This window comes from Canis lupus, chromosome X, assembly GCF_048164855.1.
Source record: "Canis lupus baileyi chromosome X, mCanLup2.hap1, whole genome shotgun sequence".
Classification (NCBI taxonomy): Eukaryota; Metazoa; Chordata; class Mammalia; order Carnivora; family Canidae; genus Canis; species Canis lupus.
In genome coordinates this window covers 78,213,361-78,239,645 of record NC_132876.1, presented here as the reverse complement: position 1 = coordinate 78,239,645, position 26,285 = coordinate 78,213,361, and the positions used below count along the sequence as shown (strand labels likewise).

Sequence of the window (26,285 nt, the reverse complement as noted above, 5' to 3'; positions counted from 1 at the left end):
TAGTAAAATGGATTGGTCAGACCAACAAGTGACCTATGGTTTCCTCATGGCTCTGCTACTTGTCTGAAGGAGTCAGATATAATGCAGTTTCCTGTCTAACAAAAGGCTACAAATGCTGCAGTTTGTTCTTTATTTTCAGGCTGAAGTCAGCTAGAGGCACACAACAAAGCAGAGGACAGGAAGAGGATCAGTCCCACGTGAAGTGCACATGGGTTGGGGCTCTGAGGCAGCTGGCTTCTCAGGCATAGGTGGTGACATACTGGGGCCCCATGTTCCCAAAGTAGGAACGTTCCCATTCACTCATGAGCTCAAAGTGCACAGGCCGGTGACAAAAATTGCAGGCAGCCATAGACACATCCTGGAGGGGCAGCCCCACCTCAGTCCAGGCTACCAGCAGCTTCTCTAAAAGGTGGTAAGGGTGGGGAAGGAAAGAATTGGTTAGATTAGGTCTTCTTAATCCCAGTGTCACAATACAGATGTGCCAAGATAATGATCCCCTCAAGCCTCTATGATACCTTAGAACCAGAAATAACCTTTGCTCCATTGTGTGCTATGAATGTTACCATTTGTGTATGAGTGCTGTAATGTATACAAGATTGGGATGCACTCCTTTGACACAACTTAAAGCTGTACTGGCCTGGCCTGGACTACTGCTTAAGTACGGGACATACTCTGACCTAAGAAGTGAATCCATTTGCTTGAAAACTCAGCCTAATGAAGATAACACAATAATAGCCATACGGTGTCATCATTTGTGACCTGTGAGCCTGGGATGGGGGGTGTTCTGGAGTGGGTGGGAACCCAGAGGAGAGAACCTGACCCCATTATTGGAAATGCTACAGGTGTGTGCCAGGGCTCTGTCCTTGACCTTGTTTTTATGCTTACTCCCTGGGAGATCTTATTTAGTCTCATGGCTATAAATACTATTTATATGTTGATTTTGAGTTTTTCATCTCAGCTCAGACGCCTCTTCTGAATTCTAGACCTGTATATACCAATTGCCTTTCTGTTTCTCCACCTGGATGTTTAATCAACATCTCTAACCACATGAGCACAACTGAGCTACTGATCTCCCTGCCTTCCACCAAGTCTACTTTCAGCCTTCCCCATCTGTCTCAGTTGATGGCAGTTCTAGTTCAGTCCAAAGATTTTAGAGCCATCTTTATTTTTCTCTTTCTCTCTTACCACACTTCCAATCTATCAGAAAATGACTACTGATTTCACCTTCAAAATTTAGACCACTTCTCATTCACCTCTAATGCCATCATCAGGTTTAAATCACTATCCTCTCTTACTTGGATTATTACAGTAGCCCCCAATTGGATCTCTGTTTCCACTCATTCTCTGTTTCAGTCTATTCTCAACATAAAAGTTGGAGCAGTTCTGTTAAAACCTCAGTCAACTATGTTCCTCTTCTGCTCAAATCCTTCAAAAGACTTTCAGAGTTGAAGCCAAAATCCTTCCAATGGGAGGATACCTTACACAGTGTAGCCTCACATTTCCCTTCACTACTCAATTTTCTATCTCTGCCTCTTGCTTATACCACTCTATCCACATCATCTCCTTACTATTCCTCAAGTATAGAAGAAATACTCCTGTGACAGGGTCTTCCTGCCTTAGGTTGATCTCTCTGCCTGGGATGACCTTCCTTTTGATATCTGCCCAGCTAATTCCTTTACCTTTATAGCTTTGCTCAAGTGTCCCCTCAATGATCTCTAGTCTTAACACTATTTAATGCTACAACCCTCTTCCAAACCAACCCCTCCCCACCAGCACTTATTCCCTTATCCTGCTCTATTTTTTCCATAACACTTAAAACTACCATGCTATATGCATTGCTTCTTTTTTAAAGGCTTTTGACTATCTCCTTCCTCTAGAATATACGCTGCAGAAGGATAGTGATTTTGTGTCTGTTTTAGTTAGTACTGGATCCCCAGCACCTAGAACAGTGTCTAGCACACAGTAGATACTCAATATTTGTTGGAAGAATGAATTTAAGGATGACCAATTAAGTCTAGAAGATAAAAAAAGTGCACCAGAGGAAAGAGTGAGGGAGGGCATTCCAATAAAAAGGGAGGAAAGTACCAGAGGTAAGAAAGTAGAGCAAAATAAGGGGTTTACAAGTCACTCAGTGGACCTGGAGAACTAAAATGAATGTAGAAAAGAGGTGAGGGCATAGAGTTCACCATGTTTAAGGCATTGAATGCCATGCCAAGGAGCTTCAACTTCTACAGGCCAGTGGTCTCTAAATTTTGGACTGTACAATCTATCAGTACAAACATTTTAGCACATGCCTCTAATTTACGTATGTTTTTTATATACTGATACATGTATAATTGTCAGTCTATATGTTAAAGATCAGTCCATTATGTCTAATTTCCTATTTTTAAGATTAAAAAAAAGGAAAAATTCTAATGACCTGCCTCGCCCTATGGGTCATCTTGCATACCTCACATAGGAGACCACTGCTCTAGTCTAGGCAAATGGGAAACAGGAAGAGGTTTATGTAAGGGAAGTATATAGTCAGATGTTTAAAAAAAATCCCTCTGATGGTCACTCTGGAGAATAGAAGGGATCAAGGGAGAAGCAGGAAAATTAGGAAGAAATCACATTGACATGTATTCAAAAACAGGCAATAGCAAAAAACAGATTTGAGAGAGACTGTAGAGACCATTTGTAGGATTTCAGGATGGGTTGACTGTGGGCTTAAAGGACTGGTGGACGCATGGTAAATGGCTGTCATATTTCTTTACTGAAAAGCTCAGCATAAGTGGACACTCAGAGAATGGAATACTGAGGGCTCCATAATTAAAGGCCAGAGCAACTTAGAGGACTGAGCAAAAGGTCCAGGAGTCTGGATCATCAGCTCAGGCAGTGGACCTGACTACTGGTTATGACTGTAGAGGTAGAGACAGACTCCCCAGTTCAAATCCAATCGCTGTGTGACCTTGGTTGACCAGTTACTATATATTTTTATGCCTCAATTTCCGCATATATAAAATGGAAATGCTAATAATAGCATCTCGGTCTGATGAGTATTAGATGAGTTAATACATGCAAAAAGTTTAGAACAGTGCTTGGCACATGGTAAGTACTTAATAAATGTTGGCTAGCATTAATTAATGTTTTTGAATGAATAGCACCTACCTATCTTATCTTCCTTGAATTCTCATGCTACCTATGCCCCAAACAGAATGACTATTGCCAATGCATGTCTTCTGTTTTCTCATCTCTAGGTCCTTGCTCACAGAATTTCCTTATTCTGGAATGCCCTTGCACTATACCATATGTACTTCAAGGTGCAGCACAAGAACTTCCTCACCCACAAAACCTTCCTAACTTCACGCTTCCTACTTTCTCTAGCCATGAGTGATTACTCTCTCCAGCTCCCAGAGCACTGTAGCTCATCACCCTGGACCAGTATTGTCTATGTCTATATCTCTCTCCTTTTCTAGACTGTCAGCTGCCTACATGTCTTTTGTCCAACAGACTTGGAATGAACACTTGCTCTATGCCAGGCCCTGTGCTAAAAACTGCATCCAGTGGGAATCCAGTAAACTTTAGGTGAATTGACTAAACTGGCATCATTCAGGATAAAACCCAAGCTACTCTGTAGCTCTACAAACCTCTCAATCCAATCCCTGTCTTGTGTTGTCTTTATAGACTCATAGGTTGGCACTTCCTTCCTCTACTCCATTCCTACTACTCTACATCTCAGTAACACCTGCTTATTGTTCTTGATATATCTCAGGCTAGTTCACGTCATTCTCTTTGCCTTTCTTTATGCTCTTCCTTCTGCAAGGAATACCACTTCCACACTATTCTCTTGATCCAATACCACTCTCCTTATAAAATTCAGCTCAGGTGTCACTTCCACTAAGAAGCCTGTCTTGAATCCTACGTGTTGGGTCAGGCCTATTCTCTCTGTTTCCACAACTCTCTGATGCACTCTTTGTTGAAATTTGATCACCTCTTACAGTCATTGTTTGTGTCTGCTATGGCTCATCTGAATTGGAACTTTATGAATCTAGAAAGTGTTTCTCATCCTTTTATTACCCCAGTTTAGAGTCTGGCACACAATAGATATTCTGGAAATATACTTTTAAACTGAATGGAATTCATTCCCTCAACTTATTCAGATCCTGGGGCTGAAGGGAAAGAGTGCTATAGACACCTATGTTGAGGACTTACGCACAAAGTCTTCCATCATCTGAGGGCTGTGGTGAGGGGAGGGTGCCAGACGCAGCAGCTCTTCACCTCGGGGGACAGTTGGGTAGTTGATGGCCTGCACATAGATACCATGCTTGGAGAGCAGGAGATCACAGATCTTGCTGTTCAGTGCTGCATCACCCACCTGGGCTCAGGAGAAAAGCGTGTCAGTATCTGCTACCCTGGCCCCACTATCAAAGTTCCATTGAACAGGTGGAGGGAGGCGGTTCAACAAACATCACTGAAGTTTGAGACAGATTTCTTTTCAGAAAGGGCTTAGTGGCAGCTCCAGAATTTCTATCAAGGAGTTGCTCAGAGGCAACAATTAAATTTGAAGGGTTTGGGATGGAGGTGGTGCTAGGTACCTGGTCTTGAAAGTATTTGCAGAGCAAGCACGCTGGTTTTACCTAGATAGTATGTTAACTTGAGTTCGTTCTGAGTAAGAAGGTGAACCCTCCCCAAGCTACCTCTGGGGTGATTCATTGGGTTAATTTTAAAAAATTCAAAAATAGTCTCCCCACCATTTGCTTCAATGTGGATGGAACTGGAGGGTATTATGCTGAGTGAAGTAAGTCAGTTGGAGAAGGACAAACATTATATGGTCTCATTCATTTAGGCAATATAAAAAATAGTGAAGGAATAAAGGGGAAAGGAGAGAAAATGAGTGGGAAATATCAGTGAGGGTGACAACATGAGAGACACGTAACTGGGAAATGAACAAGGGGTGGTGGAAAGGGAGGTGGGCAGGGGTTGGGGTGACTGGGTGACGGGCACTGAGGGGGGTACTTGATGGGATGAGCACTGGGTGTTATGCTATATGTTGGCAAATTGAGCCCCAATAAAAATAATAATAAAAACAAAAATAGTCTCCCAATATCCCCAAAAAGGAATATTGAATTAGCCCAAGCAGTGACTATTTGTTTCTCATTCACAAAACCATCACAAAAAAGTGTCTTTACCACACTCTGACATACTGACACACACAAATAGATGTTAAGAAAGAGGTAGCAGTTCATTTTTAAAGGCAGTAAACAAACATGATTGGGAATCCAAAATAGCACCTTGTCCCATGGTTTTTTACTTTCTTTCTGACTTCAATATTTTTTACTTCAACTCTTTTTAAGAAATATGTTTCATATCATGACTGATTATATATCCACATATGTCACATATGTGTGCATATACATATGTATAAAACTGAAACACATTTTTCATAAAATATTACCTTCTCTTTGTGATGTATTACAACATTTTCAATTCTATTTTAATTTTTAATACTAGTCATAACTTGCTAAACTGATTTTGCCACGAGTGGTCTTGACCCACAGTTTCAAAAACACTGAATTATAGGTCACAGGTACCCAATATTGTGAGGGTCAGGACAGTCTAATCATGAGATAATAGCTAATGCAAAAAGAGGTGACTAATCCAGAATGGCTGATGATTTTTCAAAAAGGGTAACATAGCTGGAAATGAGGGTAGTTAACAGGAAAGTAAAGAACAGATCAGAGGAGCAGTTGTTGGTTTGCTGGGTGTGGGAGGGCTCCAGAAAAGATAAGTGGGTAGGGTAATGGTCAGGGTGGGGCTCTCACCCGGATGGGGATGATGTGGCTGGGGCAGGGAATGACAGGAAGGCCCCTGTCCATTAGTAGCTGGCGCATGTGCTTGACATTGCGCTGGTGGGCTCGCCTCAGGGCTTGGCCTTCCTCTCCCTTGAGCAGCCGCACAGATTCTAAAGCCCCAGAGAGCACCATGGGAGGCAGTGAAGTGGTAAAGATGAAGCCAGCAGCATAGGAGCGCACCATGTCCACCAAGTCACGGGTGCTGGCGATGTAGCCACCCACACAGCCAAAGGCCTTACCTGGAGATAATGGGGGGAGGATATGCACAGAGCCCATAATTAGTCTCTAAAGGGACAGGATTATGTCCAGATAAACATGAAGATGTGCACCAGAAGCTGGAGTTCCAGATTCCTTTCCCAGACCTCTGCTTATCTCTCTTGTCCATGACAGGACAGACAGCTGATAGTTCTGCTGCTTTGAGATAGGACTTCCAAGGCCTGCCACATGCAGTGATGAGATAGGTGGTAGCTGGGTGGGGACCTTTAGCTGGTTAGTCCCAAAAGTGGAACTAAAATGAAGGTTGGGGCTGGAGTGGGGGAGGAATTTAGAACTACAACTCTCCGTACTGACTTGAACCTGGCTATTTGGCCCTACTTAGGGTTATTCTCAAAAACCCCTCCCAGACTTTCTCAGCAACTCTGCAGTGGGGTAGGAGTGGGAGGAGGGAATCCAAGAGTTCCATAGCCTGAGGCTATGAGTTCTACCCAAATAACTTCTATAGCTTTGGGGAGGAGGAAGGAAAGGGTCTTACTGGATTATATATAAGGGCATCCCAAGGCACTCACCAAGAGTTCCAGAGACAATGTCAATCTTGTGCATAACTCCATCACGCTCCCCAATCCCAGCACCCTGGGGTCCATATAGCCCTACAGCATGAACCTCATCCACGAAAGTCAGAGCCCCATACTGATGGGCCACATCACACAACTCCTCAAGGGGACAGATGGCACCTGAGAAAAGCCAAGGAAAAAGGTAGGAGATCACAATGCTTCCCCAGCGTCATCTCCAGTGTGGAATTTGTGACCCATAACTATTTTGGGTTGGAAAAGGGCGAGGATGTGCATACTCGGCTGGGACTATTTCAAACTTCCTTAAATTTGTTGACTGCCTCCATCTCATGCCCACTCAAGGTGTGTGTGTGTGTGTGTGTGTGTGTGTGTGTTTTCCCTAGTTTGTAATCAAGGCTTGCCTCTGTGTTTCTATTTTTACTTCTGACAGTATCTTCTTGTTTAAGCCATTTTCCAGCCTCTCTTTGCTTCCTTTCTTCACTCCCACAAGTCTGTGTATTTCCACTTTGCGTTGGCACTGGCCCATTTGGTGCCTTTGTTTTAATAAATTGAAAAAGTAACTTTTGGGGATCCCTGGGTGACTCAGTGGTTTAGCGCCTGCCTTTGGCCCTGGGGCGTGATCCTGGAGTCCCAGGATCGAGTTCCACATCGGGCTCCCTGCATGGAGCCTGCTTCTCCCTCTGCATGTGTCTCTGCCTTTCTCTCTCTCTCTCTCTCTCTCTCTCTCATGAATAAATAAATAACATCTTTAAAAAAAAAAGAAAAAGTAACTTTTTCCTCCAGGTTAATGCAGTCCTGATTTCAGAGCCAACTCATCCCCTCAGGCAGGTGCTTTTGGAAGCCTGTCAATATCTTTATACTGCACTGGTCCTCCCTGTCTCCGTTTTTCTGGATTTCTGTCACTTTTTAAATATTTTATTTATTTATCAATGAGAGACACACAGAGAGAGAGGCTACCTCTCTCTCTGCTTCAGATTTTCTTTCCCTGTACCTCTATGCTTCTGAGTTTCTCTTCTTTTTTTAAAAAAAGATTTTATTTATTCATGAGAGACACAGAGTGAGAGGCAGAGACATAGATAGAGGGAGAAGCAGGCTCCCTGTGAAGAGCCAGATGCAGGACTTGATCTCAGGACCCCAGGATCACCACTTGAGCAGAAGGCAGACGCTCAACCACTGAGCCACCCAGGCGTCCCTCTTTCTGAGTTTCTTTGAGCCTCTGTTTTTTCTGTGTCTCTGTGGGAATGCATTTCTCTCTCATCTCTGTCAATGTTATTACCTGAAGGAGCCCTCCCACAGGCTCAGTCTCAATCTGTTGGATGGAAGAATTAGAAGTAATGTTTGCTCCTCACTATTTTTCATACAGACTTACCATTTTCCTATGTTATTCTGGACATCTTCTATGCTGATAATTGTCTATAATGTCTTCAAATGGCTGTGAATCTCATCTATAGACTTTGTGGCCACTCTGCATATATAAGAACTCATACTTTCTGTCATTCCCCATCTGGAAAATGCTGAGGTGCAGGGAGTTGGAATACAGAAGAAAGTTCTTCAGGTGGAAACTGGGGCTCCAAACCAGGATTAAAAAATGTGAGCAATTCAGAACAACATGAGGGGGAGAAAATCACAATAGGTGGAGCTCAAGACAAATAGGGAAATGGCTCCAGCATAATTTCAATGGAAGAAATTTAGCCCTCAAATTGATAGTTTAAGTAGTGTCCACCAACAAAATAAGGAGCCGTTCATTTGCAAATGTAAGGAAGTAAAATGATCCCAACATGGTTTCCACTAAAGACATAATGAATTACGGTAGTCTCAGAAGTAGAAATATAATCATGGGATAGTTTTACTTTGTTGCTAGTTGTAGAAATGTGGGAGTGGGCACAATAATAAATTTTTCACATATATCAACTAAATTCTCACGGCTACTCTATTATAACCCCCATTTTACAAAAAAAAAAAGAAAGAATGAAAGAAAAATAAAGAAAACCCTGAGACACAGAGCAATTAAGAAAATTGCCCTAGCTAGTAAGCTGTCATGTTGGGATCTGAACATAATAGCCTGGTTCCATAGCCTGTGCATCACAGTTACGTGTTACTGATGACACTTATGTTAGCCAAATCAAGTAATACTATGGACTCTCCTTTATTTCAGTTGGAAAAACAACAAATTGAAATTAAGTGAGAAGTGTTTATTTAATAAATCCACAAGGCGATGTCTAAAACACATGATTTCTGCTCAAGATAGGTAGCAGTAGAATGTTTGGACATTGTTTCAGTTGGGGGAAGAAAAGAGGTAGGAGGGTTAAGGTCATTTATTTCTATTTAGATAATAATAAATGGAATGACTTCCATTGTCTAATTCTTACTATTAGATATTTTATGTTGGGAAAAACTGAGGCTCAGGGAGTTGAGGTGTTACCCAAGATCATAGAACAAGTAAGTGCCAGAGGTGGGATTTGAACCCAGGTCTCTCTCACTTGAAAACATGTTTTGATTCCAATGCTTCATACTGGACCCTGAAAGAACTCCCAGGCAATGGTTCTTAAAATTTTTCATTGCAGAAACCAGACACTAGAATGACTGATTTCATAGCATTTCTAATGGAGGGAGTGTTATGTGAAGGAATTGGAATAATACTTTCTAGGGTACAAATACTTTGGCACCAATTTACTGAGTCAACCAAAACAAGTTGGGTACTGTCTCTGAACATCAGTTCTTAACCTGTAAAATCAGTATAATAGCTGCTTTTATCCTTTGGCATTTACTGGCTTATGGCTTTATGACCTTGGGCAAGTTATTTATTTGTGTCTCAGTTTCCCCATGTAAATAAATAGAAATAATAGAACTTACTCCATAGAATTATTGTGAAGATTAAGCAAATTAATATGTCTAAAATACTAATAATTTCACTGGGTGTTATTCTGTATGTTGGCAAATTGAACATCAATAAAAAATAAATTTATTATTTAAAAAAATAAAATAAAATACTAATAATTTTGCTTGGCATATAAACAAATTCTATACATGTCAGCTATTATCATTGCTACCATGGTTTTTATTATATACATACCATCCATGGAGTGAACAGTCTCAAAGGCCACAATTTTGGGTGTCCTAGTATTGGATTCCTTTAGAAGTTTCTTCAGGTGGTCAGGGTCATTGTGCCTGAAGACAAACTTCGCTGCTCCACTGTTGCGAATACCTTGGATCATTGAAGCATGATTCCCTGCATCTGAGTAAATCTCACAACCTGAAGAACCAGATGCATATTCCTTAAGCTTCTGTTCCAGTATTTCCACTTCAACCTCAGGGCTGACCTGACAGGGGTAGAGAGCCAGCCAGCCATCCCTTTGAAGACCCTGTTCTGCTTCCGTCTCCTCTGGAAGCCTTTGTGACACCTCTTCCTCCCTTGAAAGAAATCCCTTGCCCTGAAATTCTGACCCCTACACCCTTCCCTTCAATCATTTCTAGCCTGATCTGGCACTGACTACCTTGGGGGTAGACGAAATTTTAATTTCCCAAGAAGCTCTAGAGTTTCTTGAGGGCAGGGTCTGGGTTCCTATTCCCAGATACATAAGATCAAGCCTTGGAGAGGAGTTTATCCCAGGGAATGGGACTTGACTTGTTGACTTGGACTGATACTATATTCTTTCTGGCCTAGATGAAATCCGACCTCTTCCAGGTATCATTCTTCTGCTTATAGTTACAGGGTAGATACTTAATAAGATTTTCTATTTGAATCATAAGCTCATGGAATGTCAGAGCAGAACAGAACATTAGTAAACATGGAGTTCAGTTCCTAAACTGTTAAGTGAGGAAGCTAAGGTCTACAAAGGGGAAGACCTTTCCCTAGGACCTGAGGAATATAGAGCTTTTCACTGAACAAATATGGGAGGACAGGTAGAGGTGGGATATTGGTGGAGGGGATTGATTCTTGGCTCCCCCCAAATTGCACTGCCATCAAGGAATTCTGGACTTTCATTAGAGTAAGCTATCACTTCTAACTGAGAAAATCAGGCATGACTTTCTAGGGGACCTGCCATGAAGGAAAATAGATTTGGAGTTTATTGAGAGCAAGAATCACGCAATTTTGTTGTTGTTAATGCAAGAAGATGGTATTTGAAGGACACATTCATTATACACAGTGTAATTCCAATGAGTTAAGCATATGGCTATTCCCATATGCTTCTACAAATACATTTACAAACACTAATATCTTAGTGAAAGAAGATGCTCCTTGAAAGATACATTATACACAGTATAGCTTCAATGAGTTAAATATACATCTATTCCCATATCCTTCTACACATAAGTTTACAAACACTTGTATGTTAATGACAGATGTTATTTGTAGTTTTGATTTGTATTTCTCTGATGATCAGTGATAGTGAGCACCCTTTCATGTGTCTGTTGGCCATCTGTATATCTTCTTGGAAAAATGTCTATTCATGACTTCTGCCCACTTATTAAATTGGATTAATAGTTTTTTGGATGTTGAGTTTTATAAGCCCCTTATATTTTTGGATACTAACTCTTTATCAGATATATCATTTGCAAATATCCTTTCCATTTCATAGATTGCCTTTTACTTTTTTAAAATTTTATTTATTTGTTCATGAGAGACAGGGAGAGACAGAGAGAGAGGAGAGAGAGAGAGAGAGAGAGAGAGAGAGAGAGAGAGGCGGAGACACAGGCAGAGGGAGAAGCAGGCTCCATGCAGGGAGCCTGATGCGGGACTAGATCCCAGGACTCCAGGATCATGCCCTGGGCGGAAGGCAGGTGCTAAACCACTGAGCCACCCAGGGATCCCCTGCCTTTTACTTTTGTTGATTATAAACTACCAAAACTGAAACAGGAAGAAATAGAAAACTTGAACAGACAAATAACCAGCAAATAAATTGAATTAGTAATAGAAGAACTCCAAATAAACAAGGGTCCAGTGCCAGATGGCTTCACAGGCAAACTCTACCAAACATTTAAAGAAGAGTTAATACCTATTCTTCTCAAACTGTTCCAAAAAATTGAAAAGAAGGGAAAACTTCCAAATTCATTCTATGAGACTAGCCTTACCTTGATACCAAAACCAGATAAAGACTCCACTAAAAAAGAGAACTACAGGCCAATATCCCTGATGAATATAGATGGAAAAATTCTCAATAAAATACAAGCAAACTAAATTCAACAATACATTTTTTAAAAAATTATTCACCATTATCAAGTGGAATTTTTCCTGGTTTTCAAGGTGGTTCAATATTTACAAATCCATGTGATATACCACATTAATAAAAGAAAGGATAAGAACCAACTGATCATTTCAATAGATGTAGAAAAAACATTTGACAAAGCACAACATCCATTTATAATAAAAACCATCAACAAAGTAGGTTTAAAGGGAGCATACCTCAACATAATAAAGGCCTTATATGAATAACCCACAGCCAATATCATCCTCAGTGGGGGAAACCTGAGAGCTTTTCCTGTATGGTCGGGAACAAGACAGGGATGTCTACTCTTGACAGTGTTATTTAACATAGTACTGGAAGTCCTAGCCACAGCAATCAGACAAGAAGAAGAAATAAAAGGAATTCAAATCAATAAGGAAGAAGTGAAACTTCCATGATTTGCACATGACATGATATTTTATATAGAAAACCCAAAGGCTCCACCAAAAAATTGCTAGAACTGATAAATCAATTCAGTAAAGTGACAGGATATAAATAAAGGTACAGATATCTGTTGCATTCCTATACACTAATAATGAAGCAGCAGAAAGAGAAATTAAGGAATTGATCTCATTTACAATTGTACTAGGAACAGTAAGATACCCAGGAATAAACCTAATAAAAGAGTGAAAGACTGCTACTCTGAAAACTATAAAACACTGATGAAAGAAATTGAAGATAACACAAAGAAATGGAAAGACATTCCATGCCCAAGCGTTGGAAGAACAAATATTATTAAGATGTCTATATTACCCAAAGCAACCTACACATTTAATGCAATCTCTATCAATAGCATTTTTTCACAGAGCTAGAACAAACAATCCTAAAATTTGTATAGAACTACAAAAGACCCCCCATAACCAAAGAAACATTGAAAAAGAAAAGCAAAGGCGAAGGTGTCACAATTCCAGACTTCAAGTTGTGTTACAAAGCTGGGTGATGGGCACTGAGGGGGGCACTTGACGGGATGAGCACTGGGTGTTATACTGTATGTTGGCAAATCGAACTCCAATAAAAAAATATACAAAAAACCACAAAGCCGTAGTGATCAAAACAGTATAGTACAGGCACAAACATAGACACATAGATCAATGCTACAGAATAGAAAACCCAGAAATGAACCCACAACTGTAGGGTCAATTAATCTTCAGCAAAGCAGGAAAGAATATTCAATGGGAAAAAAGACTCTTCAACAAATGGTGTTAGGAAAAAAAAAAGGATGGGGGGACGCCTGGGTGGCTCAGCGGTTTAGCGCATGCCTTTGGCCCAGGGCGTGATCCTGGAGTCCCGGGATCGAGTCCCACTTTGGGTTCCCTGCATGGAGCCTGCTATTCCCTCTGCCTGTGTCTCTGTCTCTCATCTCCTCTCATGAATAAATAAATAAAATCTTAAATAAAAATAGTGTTAGGAAGATTGGACAGCAACATACAAAAGAAGAACTGAACTTTCTTATACCATACAAAAAATAAATTCAAAACAAATGAAAGACCTAAATTTGAGAACTGAAGCCATAAAAATCCTAGAGGAGAACATAGGCAGTAACCTCTTTGACATTGGGTATAGCAAATTCTTACTAGATATGTGTCCTGAGGCAAGGGAAAAAAGGGCAAAAATAAAGTATTAGGAATTCATCAAAATTAAAAGCTTCTGCACAGTGAAGGAAATAACCAACAAAACTGAAAGAAATAACATATTTTATCTTTCTGTCTCTGGTACCCAGTATAAATCTAAGTACACAGTAGATGCTAATTAAACATTTTTTGAATTAATTGATGGGTAAACAAATTACTGATTTATAAGTGAGTAAATGAATATATTACTGAACAAAAGAGTGAGAGGAGGATTATCAAAGATGATGCTGAAGAGGTAGGTAGAAGCTAGATTATTGAGGGCCATGATAAAAAGTTTAGGTTTGGTCTGAAGGGCAATGGGAATATATTAAAGAGTTTGGGGCAGGGGGTAACAAAAATAGGTTTGCATTTATAAAGATATTATTCTGACTGTTGTGAAGAATAGAATATAGGAGGGCAAAGGTGAAATCAAGAAAATGATGTTGGTCTTAAGCTAGGATGGTGGTAGAAGAAATGGAAAGAAGTTTAATTCTAATGGTTGAGGAGGATGTTCACTGAAAAAATTCCCAAAGGTATTTTAGTTGGGGTTATGTATGCTCTCAGAAAAAGTTTCTCAGAAACAGTAGAAATGTTTACAGTGTGCTGAAGAATCAACAGAAAGTAAGGAAGTAGATAGCAAGTGTAGAGACTTCTCTCAAGCAGTTGGTCTATTATAGGAAGGGGATAGATAGGGCAGTAGCTAGATAGTGATGAGAGGACTTTTTTCTTTTTTAGATGAAAGAGACTTTAGCATGTTGAAAGAGGAGAGGCTGAAGATGCAAGAAGAGAAGGAAGTGATAGATCAAATTTTCTGAGGAGGTGGAGGGGAATGAGACACAGAGCACCAGCAAAAGGATAAGTCAACAAGAAACAGGGCACCTCTTTCATTGTGACAGGAGAGAAAAAGTGAGGAGAGTACATGTAGGGATGTTTGTGAGTTTGTATAGTTTGTGTTAAAGAGTTGAGGACATTGCTACTTGAGAACTTCTATTTTCAGTGAGGAAGGAGGTGAAGTTAATTGCTGTGGTTGAGGGTGAGGTGGAAGTGTGGGAAGGCTGAGCAGAATGGGGGGAGGGGTGTTGCAAAACTGCCCTGGAGATTTGGAAGGCTGATCTTGGAAACAGGATCACTAGACAGCATAGAGGACCTGGTACAAGTTTGGGACCATGAATTTTTACTGGATTCCACCTGAGTAATTATATGTGCCTAGGATTGGCATGGAGAAGGTGGAGTATTATATTCATCTGTGGTTGGGGATGTGATGGAATGACAATAGGCATATGAATTGAGGACATTATTAGCTAGAGAGTGGGAGATTGAGAAGATTAAGTGCAGATGGGATCTACTACACAGTGAAAGGATTGGCTTTAGGCAGAAGAGATGTGCCTTCAAATTGTAAAAGGAAAGTATGAAAGAAGGGTAGATGAAAAATCAGATAAGTTTGTAGGTTTGATGGCTTTAAGCTAAAAGAGTTTCTCTCTGGTGGCTTCTGTTTTCTTTGCCATGTGAGATGTGAGGTTATTTGCTAAGAATGAAGGAAGAGATAGTCACAGGTTTTAAAATAGAAGAGTGTTTGAAAAAAGCTAGTATGGAGACACCAAAGGAGTATTTATGGGTGTTATGGGCCCAGTTAAGTTTGGAGGGGGTGATAAATTTACGGTGTTACTCTTCTGTGGAGTTGAGCAATGTTCCTTAGTAGTATTCTTCAGCCTAACTAAAGAAGGGGAGAAATGAGAGGGATATAGTCATCCAGTGTTGAGGATACGTAAAGTGGGTAAGAAAGAAGGGCAATGGGAGCAAGTGAACTCAGAATAGAGGGAAAAGGTGATGAAGGCAAGGAGACTGCATGCTATAGTGCAAGATTCCAACCTTGAACAGAACTCAGGCCCTAGGCTTACCTGGCAGGATCTTTGCCAAAGTGAAGAGAGTAGAGTCATTCGCCACAAAGCAGGAAGAAAAAAGCAGGGCTGCATCTTTTTGGTGCAGCTCAGCCAGCTCCTGCTCCAGCTCCACATGAAACTTACTGGTACCTGAAATATTGCGGGTACCACCAGCTCCAGCTCCATGACGCTGCAGGGTCTCCCTGGCCAGGAGAAAACAGAGGGAGGACAAGAGGAGGGAAAAACCCTTGTCAGGTACCAAGGAACTGGGTAGGTTTCTCTTCATTGATGGAGGTCAGTGTTGATTTAGTTATCCTATATGAGCTGTGCCCTATGTAATCAAATAGAGGGCAAGATTGACACAATGAGGAGATATGGGTCCTCCTTCTCAGGATGACGGCACTCAGGGATGGAGGGAGAAGATAGTTGTACAGCTAGGAAGACCTTCTAGAGGATGTCACACACTATCTCTAGCAATATTCATTCTGTAACCAGAGTAAGAGCTCATGGAAAGTGGGCCTTGCTTGGTCTTCCATCTTCTCCATAGAACTGGACAATCAATAATTTGGAAATCATGGTTTGTTGACTGACATGGTTCATATTTGAGGGTTAGGTATGCTGGAAGACCATGGACAAAAGGGGTGGTAGGTGCAACTCAGTTTTCCACTGCCGCTCTGCTTTTCCCTTCCATGTGTGGCTTTGATTCTTTTTTGTATGTGTCCCCACAGCTCATGGCCCAGATCTTACTACTCACTGTGTAGCTTGCAAGACCCGAGGGTGCCGGCTCATGCCTAGATAGTCATTACTGCACCAGACTGACACGTCCTTTGAGGCCATAGATGCCTCAGAGAAGTGTTGGGCAAAAGGGTATGCATCAGCCCAGCGATTTACAGTCTTGAACACACGGTAGGTATGGTCCTGTTTCTTCTCCATGATCTTGTGCCTGAAAAACTGGTCATAACCAAAAACATGGTTTCCTGCCAAAGTAGAAATGGAGATGAAAAGAATTCATTTTTAAATCACTTCCTGATTAGTCCATATTTTATCCACGTAGTTGATTTTGAGTTCTCCAGTTCTCTTTCCATTTATTCATTTATTTGATCAGTCATCAACTTACTGAGCCACAGTAACTCTCCATGACTTCATTCAGTGATTCCTTTGCTTTCTCAATTGCTCAGTCGCTCAGTAAATTATTCATACATTCACTCAGATTTACTGCCCCTGGCAGGGCCATCTCTCTTTTTTTAAGATTATTGTGGTTGCCTTCTTGCTGAAATCACTACTTCTAGTTTTAGTGGAAACAGTATCAACAGATCAGGTTTCTAGTCATTGCTCTCCCACTTCCTAGTTATGTGACCTTGAGCAAGTCATGAATCCGCTCTCTTAATTTCCTCACCTGTAGAATGGGGCTAATAATACCTTCTTGGAGAATTGCGAGCATTTGATGATAAACAGAATGTAATACAGCCAAATTAATGTCTGGTACAATTAGTATTATTACAATTATAGTAATAGTAGTAGTAGTAGTAGTAGTAGTAGTAGTAGCAGCAGCTAATATTTAATTATATTATTATAACCAACATTTAATGAGTGTCTATTATATGTAATGCCTTCTCTTAGGAACTTTATAAATATTATTTCTTGTATTCCTCGTAACAGCCCTATGTGGAGAGTTTTGTTAGTATTTGCATTTTACAGATGAGGAGATGGAAGCATAGACAAGTTAGGTAACTTGACCAAGGTTATGCAGCAAGAAAGTGGCCTACAAATAAGTGACCTAGAGTTTACTTTCAAAACTGCTACTACTATCAAATGGAGCAATACTATTTTCAGGATAAATGGAAACAACGTGTGCCAATAGACTTGTTAAACATGAGACAGAAATCATGATTGTTGCAGATGACAACTGATGTGGTAGGGATGTAAACTGGTAACATCTTTGCTGCAGGGATGTTTAGAAATATGTATCAAGAATTTTTAAAATGCAAATACTGGCATACCTAGAGAAATATTTGCAGTATTTTTAACAGAAAAAAATGATTGATATCCAGAACTTTTTTTTTTTAACTCTGAAAAATTTGGGTTCTGGATGGTTCAGTCAGTTAAGCATCTGACTCTTGATTTTGTCTCAGGTCATGCTCTCAGGATTGTGAGATTGAGCCCTGCTTTGGGTTCTGTGTTGGGCATGGAGCCTGCTTAAGATTCTCCCTCTCCTTCAGAGCCCCCCTTTCTCCCTCTCTAAAAAGAAAAACACCTCTAAAAACTTACTATGAAAACTTTTCAACCCACTAGAAAAATGGGCAAAGAATATAAATAGAAAATTTAATAAATGCAGAAGATTCTTAAGGAAAACCAAACTGCAAAATCAAATTTTCATCCATATTGATAAAGATGTAAAAGTCTGATGATATCAAGTGCTAGAGAGGGTGTGAGAATATGAATACTCTCTTTGATAACTAGTACACCACTTTGGAGGGCTAACTGACAATGTTTATTAATGTTAAAAATGTATACAACCTTACACCCTAAGATTTTTCACCTCTTAATGCTATCCTAGAGGAAAAAAAAACCCTACCTATGTCCATGCTGAGGTACACTCAGAGTTTTTTGTTGCACCACTATTTGTAGTAGGAAAATTTGGAAGCAACTCAATAGAGGAATAGCTAAATAATCTCTAGTATAACCATTATGGGTCTAAGATAATATTATGTATTATATTTGAGTACATTTATATGTACATAAAACAAACATACACTATAAAGCAGAATAAAGCACAAAAAATTGAAAATAATAACCTGCATTATAGATGCTTGATTAACTGAACGATGTTGCATCCATGCTTATAGAACCATTCAACCATTAAATAATGATTATGCATCTCTATGCTTAGGGCCATGAAATGATGCCCATGACATACTGTTAGGTAAACAAAGCAAGATAACAAAACCAATGAGAGAGTCCTAACTCTGGGAAAAGAACAAGGGGTGGTGGAAAGGGTGGGGGGTGGGGTGACTGGGTGATGGGCACTGAGGGGGGCACTTGATGGGATGAGCACTGGGTGTTATGCTATATGTTGGCAAATTGAACTAAAAAAAAAAAGGATAACAAAACCAGTAGAATAAAATCACATTTCTAATAAAAACATGTATGTAGAAGGAAGTATAGGAGGTATGTCTGTGTGTGTGTGTGTGTGTGTATTATTAGTCATGGAAAAGTATATGGAAAAAATATGAAAAGTTAATAGTGGATGGTGGAAGTCTGAGTGATTTAAATTCCCCTCTATATTTTCCTATATCTGTTGAAAAATACAATTAATCATCTTCCTTTTATATTAGAAAAAGGCAAATTGCATTATGAATAATCAATATAAACACATACAAGAAAGGGGAAAAGGGAAAAAGGCTATCGGTAAAAGATGAATTTTTGAGGGAAGTATGAAGAAGAAATAATAGGAATAAACGTAGTATTTACTGAGGCCTCAAAACAGCTAGAAACACTTCCATAAATCTAATTTTATTTCTTCCTCATGATAACCTGTTGAGGCAAGCATTAAAATTCCACTAAAAGAAACTGACTTACTTGCCAAAGAACATTGATCCAGCAAGTTTTAAATTAAAATTTAAACCCAGACTCCCTTTGGTTTCAAAGTACTTCCTTGAAATTTCTTCTACTGTTTCAGAAGCCCCTTTAGCACTCCTTCCACATTCCTACCCCCCTTTATTTCCATCTGAACAAACTCACCAATCATGTTGTTCTGAACCAGGTGTGTGACCTTCTCTGAAATTAGCTCTAGCTCCTGGGGATTGGAGAATGGCTTTCTCAGGCTGGTTGAGGCCGGGGATCTGGGCAGGTCTGACAGAGAGTGTGAGATTCATTGGCCATGAATAGAGGGGAGAAAAAAAGAAAGCATGTGCTGTCCTCTTTAAACTCAATACAACATGAAAATTCAAGTTTATGAAGTAGAGAAGCCTGTAGAGAGAAGAGATATTCTGCAAAGTGAGCCCCCACTCATCTCACCAAGTGGAAAATTTAGTGTCAGGCACTTTCCATAAGGTATTACATTTTCCCCATTAGAAAATTCCCTTGGGCAAAGTAACTGGGGCAGCCGCCCTGAATCTTGTACGTAAGAGGTATATGCAGGACATTGTACCTTACTCTTCTTTTCCAAATGTCATTAAAATTCAAATTTGAAATTTTTATTTTTAATGATATCCCAAAAGGGCCTATGAAAAATGTCAATAGTGTGGCCATATTTCAAGTGTGATTTTCTTGAATAGTCTGCACCAATTGAGTTGACCTGGGGCTTCATATCCTTTTAAAAGATGTACCTGCTTCCAACACTTACTCTCATGCAAATCCAGATTGTTGTAGAGTGGTATTGCTTAAATGTGGGAGCCCAGACTGTTGCAATCCATTAACCACTTGGGAGAGAGGAGGCAGAGCTCTAGAGGGCTCATTTTAGACTAATGGCTTAAAGTTACAAGAACCTCTGCATTTATGTGTGTTGGGGAGGGCACATTTCAGTGCACTAAGCCATTGCCTACCATGGTCTCCTTGGAAAAGACTGGACTTCCCATCATGGGATGCATACTAGTTGACCTAGAATTAGCCTAGCTCAGGACTGTGATGAAGTGAGTTCAAGCATTAGGAGTAGAGCTTGGATGAGGTAGCACTTGACTCCAACCTGTCTTGAAAGTCTTCACATCCTCCTGGACTTCTGGAGCTGCCTTCTGCACAATCTTGCTCTTCCCATCCTGGAGTTCTGACAGCATAAAGGGACAGGGGCTTTTGGCCCAAGGTGGAGAGTCTGTGCAAAGGTAAGAGAGTAAGTGGCAATGCATTTCTAGCCATAAGTTTAGTTTAATAATGATTACTGAGACCTATTGTATCCCAAAGCTCTATCTCAGGCTATGGTAGGGATACAAAAATGTCCCTTGCTAGGGGAGCTTTTAGGCTGGTAGAGGTGGCATACACTGAAGACACATTGTGAACAGTGCTGAGATAAGAGAGAGGACATGGGCTGTGGTAGTCTAAAAGAGGGAGGAAACATGACCCAGAATTGGAAATGGATAGGCTGGAAGTTTAGACAAGCTTCACAGAGGAGATGATGCCCACGTTAAGTGTCACATGAAAAGTATGAGATACTCTGGTAAAAGGTATGGGTGAGGGTCATGTGACAGGTGCAAAGACATAGAAGCTTGAGACAATAGAATTCATCCAGGCAAATTTAAGTAGTTTCAGCAATACTGGGAGTATATAGAGTATGAGGGGCATGAGAGTGACACTCTTGAGAGATATTGGCAGAAGTCAGAACCCAGATGTGTTTTGGGGTCAGCTCATTTTGTCTTGACACATTTCACATAAGCCTTCCCACTTATTAGGCAATGATGGTCAGTATGACTTGGAACCTTATCTGCAAGATCCAGACATTCTCCATCATTTGCCAGAAACTTCTTCTTACCTCCTCCAGCCTTGGTTGCCTTAAGGTGGATTTGAGAAAAGGTTGGTCTTTGGGTGGCAAGGATAGGACAGCGTCCAATACCAAACAGGAACTGATGAGTCTTAATGATCTTGCCCAGGAGGCCTATATGGTCCCGGGCAAGCACAGGACAGCACTGTAGCAACATAGCTACTACTACCATCTTGAGCCCGAAGTCCTACAGAAGATGTGGAAGACATAAGAATCCATCATGAAAGCCTGACCAAAAGCCAAGGGTCATTCCTGTGTTTGATGATTTGCCTATAGCTTTGCAACCAATGTATGATGCCCCTTTTAAAGATGCCCTCGTTGTCCTTCCATGGTAAGACTTTTCCCAATATCAAAGTGTACCAACAGAGCATCAGGGAGGAAGAAATGAGACAATGACCATTAGACAATGGGGTAAAGCAAAGAGTTTCAACTGAAGGTTAGGAAGCCTAAATTCTGATTCAGACTCTGCCTTCTATGATGGTGAGGATTACTGAAGTATGCTTGTATGTAGCAGGATGAGAACTGATGACCACCAACTCTTTGATAACACTTAAGGTTAAAAGTCTTTCTAGAATATTAGCCTTAGTCAAGTTAATATTCATTCTGCTAATGCAAACAGATGCCATTGGCCAGGACTCCTGAGGCTTGGCTTAGAGTGTTTCCTGAACAGGCCCAACCAGAAAGGAAAAAGGAGCTTGAGGCCACAGGTTCCAGCTTAAGTAGATTCAAGGAATAGGACAAAAGGGAAGGCCTTAGGCCCTACAGGCCATGTGCCACCAGACTGGTATTTTGCTGTCTTTGAACTTGCTCCTGGATTTTAGAAAAGAACAGTTAGAGGAGATGAAAACAAGATCCAAGGGATTAGGGAAACAAGCCTAAGGGCTAATGAAAGAGGCAGAAGATAAGACATAGGACAGAAGGGACAGAGTGCAGGTCAGAAAAAAGATAACAAATACCCATTTGGTATACACATACCTATTTGAATACAAATAGGCATTCAATAAATATTTGTTGAATTTAGGATTAAATTAATGAATGAATAGGGACTGAAGTGAAGGAAAGAAAAGAAGGGTAAGGAAATAGAAGAAAAGAGAAACTGGGGAAGATAAAAGGGGGAAGTGAGAGAAAACAAAGGTACAGTGGTAGTGGTGAAGTTAGAAGAGAATTGTGGGAGAGAAAGAGATCAATAGCATAGGGAAAGGGATAGGCTCATGATATGAACAGGAAGAGGAAGAAAAACAGGAGGTTCAGAAAAACAGAAAAAAAGATTCTGGGAGATACAAAAGGATAAGGAAAGAGACTTAGATGAGAGAGAGAGAGCAGAGGTAGAGGCAGAGATAGACAAGACGCAAAATGGACATGAAGAGAAATAAAGGAACATACAAGAAAATACAAAGACTCAGAAAACTGAGTGCAGGAGAGGTGGGAATCCAGCAGGAGCAGAGAATCAGTCAGGCACAAAGATAAGGGATAAATGCTTCCATAGATATTGGGGGTTAGAGAGAGCAACACAGAAGAGTTAGGGTAAGAAGAGATTGATGCTACTGAGGGAGATGAGAGAGACTGAGCAACAGAGAGAAAGGAATAGAGATAAGATAAAAGGATAGATAAGAAAAGATGGTTAAGGTGTGCTGAAGGTTGGGATGAGGGAGGGCTAGGAAATCTAGAGGAGGACAAAGAACGAATAGGAGAAATAGATTAAAAGTAAAACAGCAGGGCAGCCCGGGTGGCTCAGTGGTTTAGCACCTGTCTTTGGCCCAGTGTGTGATTCTGGAGACCTGGGATTGAGTCCCATGTCAGGCTCTCTGCATGGAGCCTGCTCCTCCCTCTGCCTGTGTCTCTGCCTCTCTCTCTCTGTGTATCTATGAATAAATAAATAACATCTAAAAAAAAGTAAAAGGGCAAACTGGAGATCCAACATTAGAAAGTGAGACAAAATAGGGGACAAGACAATAGGGGAGATATGGGGGAATGTGGGAAGCCTAAGACCCGGGCACCACCAGAAGAGCTATGGAGTAGAATCTAAGCACCTCTAGTATACAGGACTTTATATTGTAAGGGAAAAGTGAACAGGATGACCTCATAGCCCTTTCCTTATATGGTAACCTCCTTTATTTCTTATGGAACAATACCCCTCCCCCTAATTCACAAAGCAATCTCTTCCCCTTGTTCATCTAAGAGCATTCTCCCTTCAACATTCACAGGCTGTCATAGGAGCATAGATCAGGGCAGGGTGTATGACACCTGAAATTGGGAAAGGCCAAGGGGTATTGAAAAAACTAGATGAAACTCATGTTAAGCCGTTAGAACAATACTTGACACACAGTAAGTTTTCAATAAATGTTAACTTTGCTTACTTAAATTACAGCTTCCCAGCTACCTGTTAGATGTTTTTGGAAAGCCACTTCCCCTCTCTGGGTCTTAGCTTTCATCAACTGTCAGATGTAGGGTATTTATGCCTACTTCATATGGTAGGTAATGAATTGGATCCAATGCCTACATCATATGTGGAGATATCAGTTTCCCCTCCCCTGCCTGCCTGCAAAGGCCAAAGCACTTAGGGCTGAGTCTGCAGACCACAGATAAAGCTCCCAGTATTTATCATAGTTGGAGTCTCACCACTCCCTAAACTGAGACCAGGGTGTGGGAGGGAAGGAGAGCTCCTTTCTAGAATCATGATTGAGCATCTGGCTGGGACTGCCTCTGGCAATATGTGGTAAAGATGGGTGGATGATCCAGGAAAAGGAAGGCAAAGAAGATGTTCAAGTTCTAGGCTCCTGCAAACTCCCTTCCCCAACATCAACACTGACAACAATAAGACAACAACATTGGGATATGTAATGTGAAGGAAAGCCTCCAAGATTGGAAGCAGAGTCCAGTTCTGCCTTGGGATGATCGTGGATTAAGGCCTTTTCCCACCCCATATATAATTCAGTCCATTCATCATCTCTCAGGAACTTCTGGCCATGATATTTTCAGGGACCTGGGAAAATATAGAATACGTTTTGGAATTTGTTGAATTATCAAGTTCTTTCAAGCTTCAATTGCAATTTCTCTGTTCTGATTCTCCTTTCCTTGAATTTGCCCAGCTCCCCTCTCCCTGCCCACTTTATGATCCATAATTTTACAGTCTAGTTACCTTCAGCTCTGTTTCCATTCCATCTCCCCTACCTATCATGGGATTGGAGTGAGTAAAATTGAATTAAGAAAGTATTTTAGGCAATTTAGTGTATCTAAGAGCACAACCTCTGGAGTCAGACTTTCTTGAATCCTGGCTCCACCACTAACTAGCTCTGGGACCTCAGAAAAGTTTTGTCTCTTCTCTACATCTTATATCTGTAAAGTTTAAATAATAACAAAGACAAGCTACTTCACAGGGATGTTGTGAAGATTCAGTAAAATAATCCTATAAAGTATATAAAACAGTGCTTATCTTAGAATAAATATTGAAAATAATGTTACTATTATTTCTATTTTCTACAGTTCTATGTAGAGAAAGTGAAGGTACATCCAAGGAATGTACCTTTACTAGTCTGTACACCATAATAGTTCTCTAAAATTGATTCTTGTCTCAATCCTGATTTTTATCTTTACCCTATTAAAACTTACTATATGAACTTGGGCTCTTTACTTTCCCTCTCTGGGTCTCAGTTTCCCACTTCATTAATTTCATCTGGTTCTAATAGTCAAACACAGAGTACTCACTGTGTCAAACATTGTTGTAATGCTTCACATACACTGACTCTTTTAATTATCACAACAACCCTATGAGGTAGACACTAATATCAACTTTACTTCAAACCTGAGGAAACTGAGCTCCCCATAGATTAATTAACCCATTCAGGTCACAGAGCTAATAAGTAAGAGAAGTAGGATTCAAACCGAGGCAATCTGACTTCAGGGCTTGCTAACTTAACCACTATGGATCTATGATTCAAAAATTACTACATATTTTCTTGGCTGAGAACCTGACTCCAGACATTAATCCCCTCTGCTGCACTAACAGGCCCCTTTCTGGGACATTTGATTTTGGACTGTGAAAGTGCTTTTAGCAAAGGAACAGATTTCTAACTGAAGTGGAATTTCAGGCACTGGTGAACATTAATTCATTCAATTTAACAAATTATACATCCACTTTAGCAATCTTTGCCAAGGATCTTCTTAAAACAAAGATTCCACCAAAGATGTAATGGTGAAATTTCAGGCCAAGTGACAGATCATTACTTGTAGGTGTTCCTTATACCTTAAAACCCTTTTTTCATGTCAGCAGCCAATATGTAGTCCTAGAGATCAGAGGGGCCAACCACAACTCTACTTCAGCAGAGAACCAGAAACCACTCATTGCCATGTTCCTTGCTCCCTCTCTCCCTTTTGTGGATTGCTTTGCAAGAATCAGTTAGGTCTGTAGGGGATGATCACTTTTCTTCCAGAATTGAATGTATCAAACTTTACTTCCCCTCCTGGCATCCTCTCAGCGTCATGGAAGAGTCATAGAGAATTTTAGATACTTGGAATCACAGAACTGAAATTTTTAGAAACAAAATTTCAGAAGACCACAATATCAAAGTTAGGAGAGATTTTGGAGATCACAGGACAAGCACCCTTTTTTTCAGAGGCTGAATGACTTGCCTAGGGTCTCACAGAAAATTAGAGTGAGAATACAAATCTATTGGCATTCAGCATAGAGCCCTTTTAGTGACAAAACATTCCTCTTCATCCTTCTCCCCTTATTTATGCTAATCAATTCTTAAGTCCTTCAATTATCTCTCTACCCATTTCATCCTTCCCTTCATCCCCACATTCCCTCTATTTTCTCTCCCTACCTCTGGCCCCCTAGGCACAGACCTGCTGAGTTCTGCCATCAGCTGAGCAGAGAAGAGTCAGAGTGAGGGAGAAATGGATAATTACTGGAAGAAATAGCAAGACATATTTCTGACAGACAGAGAGGGAAAAGAATAGAGAGATAGGAAAACGGAGAGTGAGAGATGCCAAGTAGAAGAAAGAGAGACAAAGAATGAGAGAAGAATATACAGACAGAACTCAGACAAAGAAAAATAAGAGAAAGCTAGAGTGTCAGAGACAGATGAAGTGAAGTGAATGATCCTGAAAACTAACAAGGGAGAGAAAAAAGGCAGGACAAAACAAAGGAAAGCCCAAAATAGGGAAAGACAAAAAAGATATAGGAGGAAAAAAGAAAATGTCAGAGAGACAGATTCTAAGGAATAAAGTCAGATCTAGTCAGACCAGAGAGTTAGAATGTGCAGGCTTGAGGTGGGCAGTAGACCAGAAAGACCAGTAGACCAGTAGACCCAGACTGAAAGCAACTCTTACCTGTTGCCCTGCACTGAGGACGAACGAACGACGGGTGGGTGCTGTAGGTAAGAGCCTGGCATTTATCCCTTCCCCCTTGGCTCAACTCCACCCTTCTCTCCTTCTGTTGGCCAGGCTCTGCATTGGCCCCAAAGGTATCACAGGCTCTTG

General features: G+C 40.6%; 1 protein-coding gene across 2 annotated transcripts; it reads right to left on the bottom strand.

Annotated features, from left to right (window-relative positions):
- Positions 1–116: 116 nt before the first annotated feature.
- Positions 117–26,285, bottom strand: ALAS2 (5'-aminolevulinate synthase 2). 2 transcript variants are annotated; one of them, XM_072817376.1, is made up of 12 exons: positions 26,136–26,173; positions 23,724–23,787; positions 20,796–20,991; positions 20,019–20,141; positions 19,076–19,186; positions 16,089–16,311; positions 15,353–15,537; positions 9,693–9,872; positions 6,617–6,781; positions 5,802–6,070; positions 4,192–4,354; positions 117–402 (listed from the first exon to the last, which is right to left on the bottom strand). In XM_072817376.1, the coding sequence occupies exons 3-12, from the start codon at positions 20,974–20,976 to the stop codon at positions 239–241; spliced, it is 1,764 nt and encodes a 587-aa protein (XP_072673477.1). In that variant the 5' UTR covers positions 20,977–20,991; positions 23,724–23,787; positions 26,136–26,173; the 3' UTR covers positions 117–238. The 2 variants fall into 2 exon arrangements, with proteins under 2 accessions (XP_072673477.1, XP_072673475.1); XM_072817374.1 differs by lacking the exon at positions 23,724–23,787 and having other exon boundaries at positions 26,136–26,285.

Excerpts from the sequence above, each read along its gene's own strand:
- ALAS2 (XM_072817374.1), bottom strand. The coding sequence starts at position 20,976 with ATGGTAGTAGTAGCTATGTTGCTACAGTGCTGTCCTGTGCTTGCCCGG. Across the intron at positions 6,782-9,692 it reads GACTGTTCACTCCATGGATG|GTGCCATCTGTCCCCTTGAG; the intron begins GTATGTATATAA and ends GGCTTTTCTCAG. Across the intron at positions 403-4,191 it reads GATGATGGAAGACTTTGTGC|AGAAGCTGCTGGTAGCCTGG; the intron begins GTAAGTCCTCAA and ends ACCACCTTTTAG.